Below are 12,648 nucleotides of genomic sequence, written 5' to 3'. Positions count from 1 at the left end.
CTCTGGAGATCAAGTGAAGAAAGAATGAAGCACCGGTTGAACCGACGGTGTAAAGAGAAGTGTCGGTGCATTCAACGTACTATGTTCCAGAGACGTTGTCAAGCATGCAGCAGCCAAGCTTTCTGCACTGGTTGAACCGGTGGTGCGTCGGAGCAAGGCGTCAGTGCAATGAAGTCAGCAAAAGCAACGGCTATCTGCGGATCAAGTGTCACCGGAAGAACCGACGCCTAAGCATCGGATCAACCGATGGTCCCTGAGGTGCTGCGGCCGTGTCAGAGAAGCCAACGGCTAGTTCAGAGCGCAGAGTGACCGGAAGAACCGATGCACTATGCACCGGATGTTCCAATGCCTACGCAGAAAGCTGCTAACGGCTACAAATGGCTAGTTCGACTTGGAGTCCTATATATATGAGCTCCCCCGGCCATTTGAAGATTGCAGGAGTTGATGAACATCCCACACACACCCAAGAACATCTCCAAGCCATCCAAGAGCATAAAGATCAAATCCTTAGTCCTTAGCACAAGCTTTGTGAGTGTTAGTGCAAGGTTAGCTCTTGAGTGAGTGATCAAGCAAGGTTTAGATCATTGTGCTGTGGTTCTAGAGTGAACCATCCTTGTATCTTGGTGCGCCGGCCATCCTTGGAGCTTTGGTGGCTCGCCGGCAAGTCAACGACCCTCCGGCTTGGTGTGGAGCGGCGTCGATGATAGTGTGCGGGGGACGGAGACCCCTCCTTCATAGGCAATCTCCCTTAGTGAAGATCGGGATCAAGGTGACCGTGATTGTGTTCATAGAAGAGACTTGATTGCCGGGAAGCGGTACTCTTCGTGAGTGCTTCAACAATGTGGACGTAGGGGGCGCCTTTGTGGCAATCCGAAACACGAGATAAATCCTCGTGTCGAGAGTTCGCTTTCTCTCATCCCTCCCTTTAAATTTCTGCATTTCATATTGCAACTTGTGTGCCTTTACTTTCTTAGTGTAGTATCTTGCTAAGATTGGCTATAGGTTATAAAACTCTTTTGGGATGAGGGTTTCACACTAAGGTGAACCGTAGTTGCACATCTAGATAGCTTGATCTAGTTTAAGTTTTGTGCAAACTAGTTGGAGCCATAGGTTAAGGTTTTAATAGTGCCTAATTCACCCCCTCCCCCTCTTAGACTAGAGCACCCGATCACTTTCAATTGGTATCAGAGCCGGGACTCACTTCTCTCACAAAGAAAACCAATTCCATTGGTAAATTTGTGTTTACCGGCTCATTAGATCGGTAGGCTTCACCGCCTAGTGAGTTAGCTCTTAGGGGGAAAGGATGGATCCTTTTAGACCCGCTACACGATTCGACGGCACGGGCTTCCAATGTTGGAAGGTTTTGATGCAAGCCCATCTCCAAGCGACGGGACTAAACATTTGGAGAGTTGTGAGTGAGGGCATAAAAAATAATGGTCAACAAAAGAAGCAATATGATGTTACCGCAAAATGCATAATTTTGTCTTCTCTTAGTGATAATGTGTTCAACCGGGTTTATTCTTGTGAAAATACTAAAACGCTATGGAAGACTATCATTGAGAATCATGAGGGCACGGAGGATGTAGCCAACGAAAGATATCATGTTCTCATTGATAAGCTTAATAGCTTTAAGCAACTTGATGATGAGAATGCCGAATCTATGTACTCACGTTTGAACACTCTTGTAAATGAGATTAATTCCTTAGGTGTGAAGCAAATTGAAGATTTGGAACTCATTCGCAAGATCCTTCACTCACTCCGAAGGTCGGACCATGATTTGGTGACAACAATTCTATATGAAAAAATCTCACCACAATGATACCAAATCAAGTCCTCAACAAGGTGATCGCCCATGAGCTACGCAATGACATCAAGGCAAAAGCGTCTTCTTCTTCACTAACGCATAGCGCTCTTGCATGCAAACAACTCAAGAAGTTGAAGAAGATGGCCATCAAATGTAGCTCAAGTGATGAGGAAGAAGAGGATGCAAGAAGCTCCTTAAGTGATGATAAAGAACCAATGCACCCCAACCTCTACAAACAAGTAAAGAAGATGAACAAATGCTTGAAGAAAATCAACTCAATGGGGTATATGGTCTTCCTCAAAGATGGGCCTCACCATCAACTTATGAAGGTTGAGAAGAAGTTCAAGAAGAACAAGCAAAAGAAGGAGAAGAAACCCAAGCATGAATCATTTGCCATATTTGGTGAATGGGTTAGCGGTGATGAAGAATCAAGTTCAAGTGATGAATCAAATAAAAAATTCACCACTCGCATGGGATCATCATGCAACAATTGTTTTATGGCCAAAGGTATGGATAGCGATGTAAGTGATGATTACTCCGACTCTCCTTTAATTGATGAACTTCTTGACCTTATTCATGAGCACCAAAAAGTCATTAAGAAGCAATCAAAAGAAATTAAAAACTTTAATGCTCTCAAAGATCTAAATGCTTCTCTTGCTACAAATTTTGAAGATTTGATGTGCAAATTCAAATTGCTTAGCAAGGAGCATGAAGAGCTCAAATTAAAATTTGAGAGCATTAATGATACTAATGACTCTTTGGAAATGAAATAAATTATCACTTGTGCAATTCCAATCTCTAGGGTAGATGCTTCAACTTCTTGCATTGACTTAATTGATGAATCTTGCTGTAACCCTTGCAATGAGAAATGTAATGAGAATGTTGTTGTAGAATCATGTGATCATCTCATTGCCAAGGAGAATGATGAGCTCAAGCAAGAAGTAGAAAGGCTCATGAAGGACTTGTATAGATTGAAGGGCAAAAGCATAGAGAGCAATATCCAACCATCTCAAGATAACCGTGAAGACATGGTGAAGAAGCTTGAGAAGGGGTCCACCGTGACTTGCTCAAAGTGCCACAAAGAAGGCCACAAGTCCAACAAGTGTCCTCAACCAAGGAAGAAGCTTCCGGATGAGAAGAACAAGAAGAAACTCACAATCAAGAGTTCTCTCATCTACACCAAGCCCAACCAGAGGAATAAAAGCAATAGCACCTCCTATATGATCAAAAAGAAGACCAATGGCAAGGTGATTGCTCATAAGGTTGGGAAGAAGGAAAGGAGTTGGAACCACTCCGTTTGGGTGCCCAAGGACATCATCACCAACTTGAAGGGGTCTTCAAATGGTGTGGGTTCCAAAGGAGACTTAAAGCCAAGAACGGCTTCAGGGGGATTTGGAGGCTTAGCTTTCAAGTTGAAGTGAAGGTTTAAGCCAAAACAAGCTACGCTCACAACTTGGACATTTATTGCCCAAGTCCCCCATAAGGTAATGGTAGCTAGATTTCAATTCAAGCATCATGTAGCTCCATTGCTCTTGCTAGGTTGTTTGCATGCTTTGCATCTCCTAGTGTTATATATGGTGGGTTGCTTATGTCATGATTCTAACCCATGAGCAACTTACATGGTTTGAAAAGTGTGTAGAAAGCTACACAAGGTTACCCTTCATGATACATGGATCTCATAAGGTATGTATTTCATATGTATACCATGAACACAAGCTATAGGATAAACTTCCCAATTGTGCCAAAATCTATGTGCGTACATTTGCTTGGTGATTCAAACACTAAATGCACACTTTTAGGGGGAGTTCATCCTATAGGTTGTGATTTTGAGACTAACATATTTGCAAGTTTATCTTTTGTAGTCTCACGTGGAGTTAACACTATAAGATAATGTTATTCACGCACAATGTGAACAAACAACTCTATAAGAGTGATTAGATAAATTGTGCTTCATGCATATTGAGCCATGCTCTATTGAACTTAAATGCTCATATCTAAGTTCATAGGCTATGTGCTCATACATTTGCTTAACCTTGGTGTACCAAGTGCTCTTCCTTTGAAGACTTTCAATTGGTTGCAAGTCACTTTCAATTGGTACATGCAAAGTAAACAAAGAGACCCCCGGAGGTATGCAAGGTTCTAAACACATTCAATTGGTATAATTGTCAATTTCTTTTTTTTAGCTACCTCTGTGCATGATATGATCTAAGCTTTCTAGTCATAATATCTAGTTGTGCACTTGATTTTCACATTATCATGTTGTGTACACACTTGTGGAAAGCTTAGCTCATATCATGCTAGTTTCGTGATTTTGTGATCCACCATAATAAATTTTCAATTGGTATCTTCATTAATATCATACAATTGGATCATGAGTCATGAAACAAACTCTCTAGGCTACTAATCTTCTCTTGAGCTATATTGTTTTGCAAGACCCTTTAGGTACAAGACATTTTAGGTGATTTGATTCCAAAGAGGGAGAAATGTGGATCAAAGCAAGGCATGTTCCCAACAAAGAGGAAGAGATGTCCCAAAAAGAAAAAATATTTCAAAGGGGGAGACATGCCGAGTGGATCAAGTCAACACATGAGAGAGGAGTAGCAAATAGGGGGAGGAACAAAAGGGGATCATAGTTTTAGGGGGAGGCCAAACCGTCATTGGATGATGGTAAGCATCCAAATAAGTGTAAGTGGTTCAATTTGTCAATTCATGCAAATTTTATGGTTGCTTTGATTATGTTGTCATCAATCACCAAAAAGGGGGAGATTGTAATGAACATGGCACCATTTATGCCATTTCGAGTAATTTTGGTGATCGTATGACAACGCAATCAATGGGACTAATGGTTTTGTTAAGTGAATATTTCTAGATCCCAGGGATGAAGTAAAAAGGCTATGCAAAGCAAAACACGAAGAAAGAACTCAAAGAAACGCTGAATTGGACGAGTTCTTCTGAAATCAGTAGCACCGGAAGAACCGATGCCTATAGCATCGGTGCATCCGATGGTTGTCGGAAGATCCGACGCCCTGGCATTGGCACAAGTCTGTGCGCCTCTGGAGATCAATTGAAGAAAGAATGAAGCACCAGTTGAACCGACGGTGTAAAGAGAAGCGTCGGTGCATTCAACGTACTATGTTCGAGAGACGTTGTCAAGCGTGCAGCAGCCAAGCTTTCAGCACCGGTTGAACCGGTGGTGCGTCGGAGCAAGGCGTCGGTGCAATGACGTCAGCAAAAGCAACAGCTATCTGCGGATCAAGTGTCACCGGAAGAACCGACGCCTAAGCATCGGATCAACCGATGGTCCCTGAAGGTGCTGCGGCCGTGTCAGAGAAGCCAACGGCTAGTTCAGAGCGCAGAATGACCGGAAGAACCGATGCACTATGTACCGGATGTTTCGATGCCTACGCAGAAAGCTGCTAACGGCTACAAACGGCTAGTTCGACTTGGAGGCCTATATTTATGAGCTCCCCCGGCCATTTGAAGATTGCTGGAGTTGCTGAATATCCCACACACACACCCAAGAACATCTCCAAGCCATCCAAGAGCATAAAGATCAAATCCTTAGTCCTTAGCACAAGCTTTGTGAGTGTTAGTGCAAGGTTAGCTCTTGAGTGAGTGATCAAGCAAGGTTTATATCCTTGTGCTGTGGTTCTAGAGTGAACCATCCTTGTATCTTGGTGCGCCGGCCATCCTTGGAGCTTTGGTGGCTCGCCGGCAAGTCAACGACCCTCCGACTTGGTGTGGAGCGGCGTCGACGACATTGTGCGGGGGACGGAGACTCCTCCTTCGTGGGCAATCTCCCTTAGTGAAGATCGGGATCAAGGTGACCGTGATTGTGTTCACGGAGGAGCCTTGATTGCCGGGAAGCGATACTCTTCGTGAGTGCTTCAACAACGTGGACATAGGGGCGTCTTTGTGGCAATCCGAACCACGGGATAAATCCTCATGTCGAGAGTTTGCTTTCTCTCATCCCTCCCTTAAAGCTTCTGCATTTCATATTGCAACTTGTGTGCCTTTACTTTCTTAGTGTAGTATCTTGTCAAGATTGGCTATAGTTTGCAAAACTCTTTTGGGATGAGGGTTTCACACTAAGGTGAATCGTAGTTGCACATCTAGATAGCTTGATCTAGTTTAAGTTTTGTGCAAACTAGTTGGAGCCATAGGTTAAGGTTTTAATAGTGCCTAATTCACCCCCTCCCCCTCTTAGACTAGAGCACCCGATCGCTTTCAGATGTTGATCTCTGGAAAAATCAGCACACTACGACGCTCATTAATAAGCATAGACACAGATATTACAATCCCCCTGATTACCAAGCAAGCCAGCATAACAAAGCAAAATGCCTCTACATGTAACTAGGGAATATCTGACAACTGGAAGGCTTCATGACGCGGAACCGTAATAATCAAGTTTTAAAGTGTAACAACTTCGATCATGGACTCTCTGCTAGTTTAATTTTTATTGTCGATGTCAGTGGAGTGGAATATCAGTGGAGTGGAATAATCTGTCGCGTGTCTACTTGAACGATCGTTGATCCAAGTTTTTGTCTTGTGCTCACGAGTGTCTCTGCTTCAATCGCTTTTGCAGTGCCACTCTTGTAAAGCAAACAGAGTGATGAAGTACACAGTTCATATCAAGTAAACTACCCAACGCATTATTACAGACAAGTGAGGAGAGACATACGCCTACCACAAGCTAAATTAAAGTTGATGTATAGTTTGCACACATAGTAGTTATGTTGATGTCACAAACCTTGACACAGTTGCTTATTTTATTTCTTCATATTGACTAAAAACTGTCTGTTGCTGACCGGAGAAAGTTCGTTACCTGTAGCAGTAGTCCGTTCCACATCGATAAACAGCCTATCACGCTGCATCTCCTGCTCACAATCAGCTATTCTCGTTTCCCTCCGTCGCCTTTATTTGCAAGTGGCCGAGTGATGAATCAGAATGGAAGTCGCGTGAGCCGTGACCTCCGCTTGCTTTGATCATGCATATATCTCCATCGATCACAAGCTCCACCACCTTCGCGTTGCTTGTCACCTCCACCCACTTGTAAAGCTCCTCCGCTTTTCCTGCCCTGGGCCCCTGGCCTGCCACTGCACTGCACCCATCTCTTCCGATCCTATCCCCTCTCTCTCTCTCTCATCTGTTTCTTTGTTGCTCCTTGGATCGAGGCAAAAAAACGGGAGCAATATATATCAAAGATGGCGATGGCCGATCACGAGGCGGCGGACTCCAGCAGCGGCACCTCGCTCCTGGTTTGGGACTGCGGCAGCACGCTCTACGACTCCTACGAGCTCGCCGCCTTCACGCGCCAGCTCGACGCCGCCGTGCTCGCCTGCGGCCGGTCGCTCTCCATGCCGCACCTCCCGTCCGCAGCACCGCCGCCGGCCGACGCCCAGCTGCAGGGGGCCGGCCCCGGCCGGCGCAGGAGGCGGGGGCGCCTGCCCGCGCTGCTCCGGAGGCTGTTCTCCAAGGTGCTGCGGCTGCGGCTGCCGGCCCCCGGCGCGGCGCGGGGCGCGGCCTACCGGACGGGGAACGACGGAGCCGGGTCGCCGTGGTCCGGCGCCCTGACGTCCATCCCGGAGGAGCAGAGCTCCAGCAGCCCTGAGATGGGGTCGTCGTCCCCAGTGGAGCCCGGCGCGAGAGCGCTGCGGAAGACGCAGTCGGAGCGATTCATCGGCGGCAAGACGGCGTCGTCGGTGGTGCAATTCGAGGTCGTCTTGTAGATATATGCAAGTATATATTCAGTGTATAGTAGTATGTTTAGCACTGCTTGTATAAATTATGGTGGCAGCAAATTAAGTTGTTGTGACATTAAGAACACGTTATGTGCGAGAACTGCATTCATCTCTGCAGTGCTGCAACGTGAAGGCGCAAAAACTGGTTCTTCGGTTCTTCCCATCTTCGAGTTTCCAGCGGTGTTCAGTGTGGAGAAACAGGTTAACGTTGATGTTTCTGGTAAACTATGGCCATGAACTGAACCAAAAACTTCTTCTTTGTTGAAATGAGTTCTTTTAGAGCCAAAAATCTATGAATTAGGCCATGTTGACATAGGGAAAATTCATTCCTAGAAAAAATATTCAAAGGTGTGTATTTGCAACGGGGGTAGAGTGGAAACAGTTACAGAAGCATATAGTCAAAATTTCAAATAGTGAGGAAGTCTTGTGGAATTCTGAAAATGACATCTACTTGCAAAGTCAAAACATGATTTGGAAAAGTGGGCAGTAGTACATAGTTGTCAAGGACCTCAGCGCCCAAGACAGCGGGACCTCGACTACGTAGCTCGTAGTCTCGGCGGGTAGGAGCGCTAGGGTTTTTGCCTAACTGCTCAATGGTGAAGGGGATGAGATTAAGAGTAGAGAGAGAGGTAGGAGATAGGTGTCCATTGCTTAATCCAAAAGAGTGCTGATTACACGATATATGAAGGCCCCGTGGGCTGCTAACAAATTGGAAACTAACTCCTTCAATCTAGGAACTAATGCATGCGGTTGCATGCCTCCTGCCGCAGATCACGCCTAGCCACTTGTGGCCCGCGGTTGTTGCTCCTAGCTGTGCAGCCTGCGCCTGTACGCGATGCCCCACATGACACCTCACCCCCCCCCCCCTCACGAGCAGCTCGTCCTCGAGCTGAAAAGCGGGGTAGCGCTCGACGAAGCTGTCAAGATCCTCCCACGTAGCCGATGATGCAGCTTTGCCCTTCCAATGGACGAGGAGCTGGCGAACGCCGCGCGCTAGGCGTGAGCGAGTCACGCGTTCCGGTTCCGGGACCGCCGCGCCGTAGTGGATCGGAGGAAGGGCCGGCGGTGTAGTCGGAGACGTGCCGATGAACTGCTTCAGGAGGCCCACGTGGAACACATCATGGAGCCGCGAACGCGCCGGGAGCTCAAGGCGGTAGGCGACGTCGTTGATGACCTCGGAGATGCGGTACGGGCCGTAGAAGCACGGCTTGAGCTTGCCCTTGGTTGGCAAGTTGAGAGAAGACGCGGCGTGCTGGCGAAGACGAAGCCACACCCAATCGCCGACGGCATGCCGAACGTCATGATGGCGTCTGTCGTAGTAGGACTTGTAGACCGCCTGCGCCTGCTGCAGACGATAGCGGACGTTGGCGAGCAGCTCGTCCCGCTCCGCCATGCTCTTCGCCATGGCCGCTACCCTCGTGTCGCCCGGCTCGTAAGAGCGAATAGTGGGAGGGTCGCGGCCATACACGATCTTGAACGGAGTCTCCTGGGTCGCCGTCTGGTAGGCGGTGTTGTAGATGTACTTGGCCCAGGGAAGCCACCGGAGCCACTGCCGCGGACGATCTCCTGTGAGGCAACGCAGGTACATAACAATGATCTTGTTAGCAGCCTCTGTTTGGCCATCCGATTGTGGATGAAACGCCGACATCATGTGCAGCTTCGTCCCGGTGAGGCGCATGAGCTCCTGCCAAAACGCCGAGGTGAAGACGGGGTCGCGGTCAGAGACCATGGACTACGGAACGCCATGGAGATGCACAATCTCGGCGAAGAACACCTGGCCCACCGACTCCGCCGTGTACGGGTGCGCCAACGCCATGAAGTGGCAGTACTTGCTGAAGCGATCCACCACGGTGAGGACGACGGACTTCCCGCCCACGCGAGGGAGCGCCTCCACGAAGTCGATGCCGACGTCAGTCCACACGGCCGCGGGCACCGGTAGCGGAAGGAGCAGACCGGCGGGGTGCACGGACTTGTACCGCTGGCAAGTAGCGCAGGCGCGCACGTACTCTTGCACCGTCTTGCAAAGGTTGGCCGCGTGGAAGTCGCGGCGTAGACGATGCAGCGTGCGCTGAACGCCCTCATGCCCGTCGTCGTGCACGGCGGCGAGGATCTCCTGGAGTAGTGGGGACATCGGCGGGATGTAGAGGCAGCCGTTGAAAGTGACGAGGCCATCGGAGAGCGACCAAGGCGACTCCCGAGCGCCCGCCGTGATCTCCTCGCGTAGCGCGACGAGCGCCGGATCGGCTGACGTAGCATGCCGTAGTCGATCGATGAAGTCGAAGCGAGGACCAGAGATGGCCATGACCGCCGTCTCTTCCGTGTCGCGGCGGGAGAGGGCGTCCACCACCGTGTTCGTACTGCCGGCCTTGTACTCCACGGTGAAGTCGAACCCCAGTAACTTGCCGACCCAATGGTGCTGCGGAATAGTTGCCAAGCGCTGGTCGAGAAGGAATTTGAGACTGAAGTGATCAGTCCTTACCACAAATTGGCGCCCCCAGAGGTACGGTCTCCAATGGCAAATAGCGAGCACCAGACTGATCAGTTCCCATTCATATGCTGCTAGGGAATGGTGACGGGCCGCGGCCGGTCGGCTAAAGAACGCTACCGGATGCTAGTCCTGGAGGAGAACGGCCCCGAAGCCGTACGTAGAGGTGTCGTACTCGACGATGAATGGCTGCGTGAAGTCCGGCAAGGCGAGTACTGGAGCCGTGGTGATCGCCGTCTTGAGGGCGGTGAAGGCTGCTGCCGCCTCCGGTGACCAGGAGAAGCCGTCCTTCCGAAGGAGGGCCGTTAGGGGCGCGGCGACCACGCCAAACTCCCTGACAAACTTGCGGTAGTACCCCGCAAGACCAAGGAATCCCCGGACCGCGCGCGCCGAGCATGGCTGCGGCCACTCGGCCACCGCCTGCACCTTGGCGGGATCATGGCCACTCCTGCAGCTGAGATGGTGTGGCCGAGGTAGGAGATCGACTCGACGCCGAATGCGCATTTGGATCGCTTGACGAAGAGCCGGTGCTAGTGCAGGACGGTGAAGATGGTGCGCACATGTCGGAGATGATCTGCCCATGTCTCGCTGTAGATGAGGATGTTGTCGAAGAAGACGAGGATGAAGCGGTGCAGGTACGGCCGAAGAACGTCGTTCATGAGTGCCTGGAACGTCGCCGGCGCATTGCAGAGGCCGAACGACATCACCAGGAACTCGTAGAGGCCGTCGTGGGTGCGGAAGGCGGTCTTGGAGATGTCCTCCACGCGCATCCGCACCTGGTGGTAGCCGGAACGCAAGTCGAGCTTGGTGAAGAAACGAGCGCGACGGAGCTCGTCGAGGAGTTCGTCCACCACCGGGATCGGGAACGCATCCTTGACGGCGTTCAGAACGCGGTAGTCAACGCAGAAGCGCCAGGACCCATCGGGCTTGTGGACCAGCAGGACCGGCGAGGAGAATGCGGAACAGCTCCGGCGGATGATGCCCTGGGCGAGCATGGCGACGCACTGACGCTCCAGTTCGTCCTTGTGCGCGGCCGGGTAGCGATACGGGCGAACGGCCACCGGGGCGGAACCGGGCAGCAGGGTGATGCTGTGGTCGCGGGCGCGGGGTGGTGTCATGGCGGAGGGCTCGGCGAAGATGCTGGCGAACTCGGCGATAATGGCGTCGAGGAAGTCGCGGCCGCTGCAAGACTTCAGAGCTGGTCCAGGCGGACCCGCAATGCCGCGCCAGCACACCTGGTGGTCACCCTGCCAGAACGTCATGGAGAGGGTGCGGAAGTCCCACAGGAGCGGCCCAAGCGTTGCAAGCCATTGCGTGCCCAGGACGATGTCGTAGCCCGCGAGCGGTAAGGCGAGGAAGTCCGCCGAGAATGCTTCCTGGTCGATGTGGAAGGGCACGGCGCGGTACACACCATGGCACGGAACGCGCTCGCCGTTGGCCACCGTCACACGCATCTTGTCGAGGGTGGGGGATGGCAGCGTGACGCGGGCGGCCGCCTCCTCGGCGATGAAGTTGTGGGTGGAGCCGGAGTCGATCAGGGCGAGAAGGGAGACACCACCAAGCGTGAGATGCATCTGCATCGTCTCGCTCGTGCGCATGCCAGCGATTGCGTGGAGCGAAATCTGGGGGTCGGCCGGCGTGGCATCTGTGGTGTCGGAGGCCGTGTCGTCGTCGTCGTCTTCGTCGTCGTCGTCTGGCTCCAGGTCGAGGAGGAAGATGCGTTGGCACACTCGGTTGTGGCCCCAGCCAAACTTCTCGTTACAATTGAAACGAGGCCCAGGCGACGGCGTTCCTCCATCTCCGCCTGCGACAGGCACTTGACTTGGCGCCCTTCCACCAGAATCGGTGCTTGCTGGGGTGCGGCTAGTGGTGCCGGCGTGGGGAGCGCGGGGCATGGTGCGGGCGCCGGCAGGATGCCCTTCTGCTGAGGACGAGCCGACGGCGTGGCGGCGAGCACGCACTGGTCGCGCATCTCCAGCTTGCGGGCGAGGCTCATGGTGACGGCGAGGGACTGCGGGTTATGGATCTCCACGTCGAGGCTAAGGGGTGGCTGGAGTCCGTGGTGAAGATCTGCACCTTCTGTGTCTCCGAAAGGTAGCCTACCCGGGGAAGGAGCGCCTCGAATCGCTCTTGGAAGTCGACGACGGACGCCTTGCGCTTGCATGCCATCAGTTCGCCCAGCAGATTAGATCGCAGGGGCCGACCGAAGCGGAGGTTGAGCAGCTCGGTGAAGCGGCGCCACGGCGGCATACCCTCGTCGCGCTGGACTTGCATGTACCATAGCTGGGCACCGCCCTCCAGATTGTATGACGCCATCCACACTTTCTCCTCATCGGCGATCCGTTGTTGATGGAAGAAAGACTCGCATCTGTTGATGAACGCGAGAGGATCGGACTTGCCGTCGAACTTGGGGAAGTCCATCTTCTGGAACCGGGGTGGACGGTCGTTGTGGTGCTCGCCGGTGGCCAGCGCGCGGGGCCCTGAGGACGACGCGTCGGTGCGCTCCTGTTGGAGCCCATCGACCTTGGACTGCAGCGACTCCATGTTCGTGGTGAGCTGCTTGATCATGGCAGCAAGCTCCGACATGGTAGGTTCGGCCATGGAAGGCGGCGGCGGCG

General features: G+C 51.6%; 1 protein-coding gene across 1 annotated transcript; it reads left to right on the top strand.

The window, feature by feature from the left end:
* The first annotated feature begins 6,948 nt into the window (after positions 1 to 6,948).
* LOC120670606 lies at positions 6,949 to 7,867 on the top strand. The gene has a single exon (XM_039950751.1). The coding sequence runs from the start codon at positions 7,009 to 7,011 to the stop codon at positions 7,531 to 7,533; it is 525 nt and encodes a 174-aa protein (XP_039806685.1). The 5' UTR covers positions 6,949 to 7,008; the 3' UTR covers positions 7,534 to 7,867.
* The last annotated feature ends 4,781 nt before the right edge of the window (positions 7,868 to 12,648 follow it).

Source organism: Panicum virgatum, chromosome 4N (genome assembly GCF_016808335.1).
Source record: "Panicum virgatum strain AP13 chromosome 4N, P.virgatum_v5, whole genome shotgun sequence".
In the NCBI taxonomy this organism is placed as follows: Eukaryota; Viridiplantae; Streptophyta; class Magnoliopsida; order Poales; family Poaceae; genus Panicum; species Panicum virgatum.
Note: the sequence above shows the minus strand (reverse complement) of the source record. Positions and strands in the feature narration are given on the sequence as shown.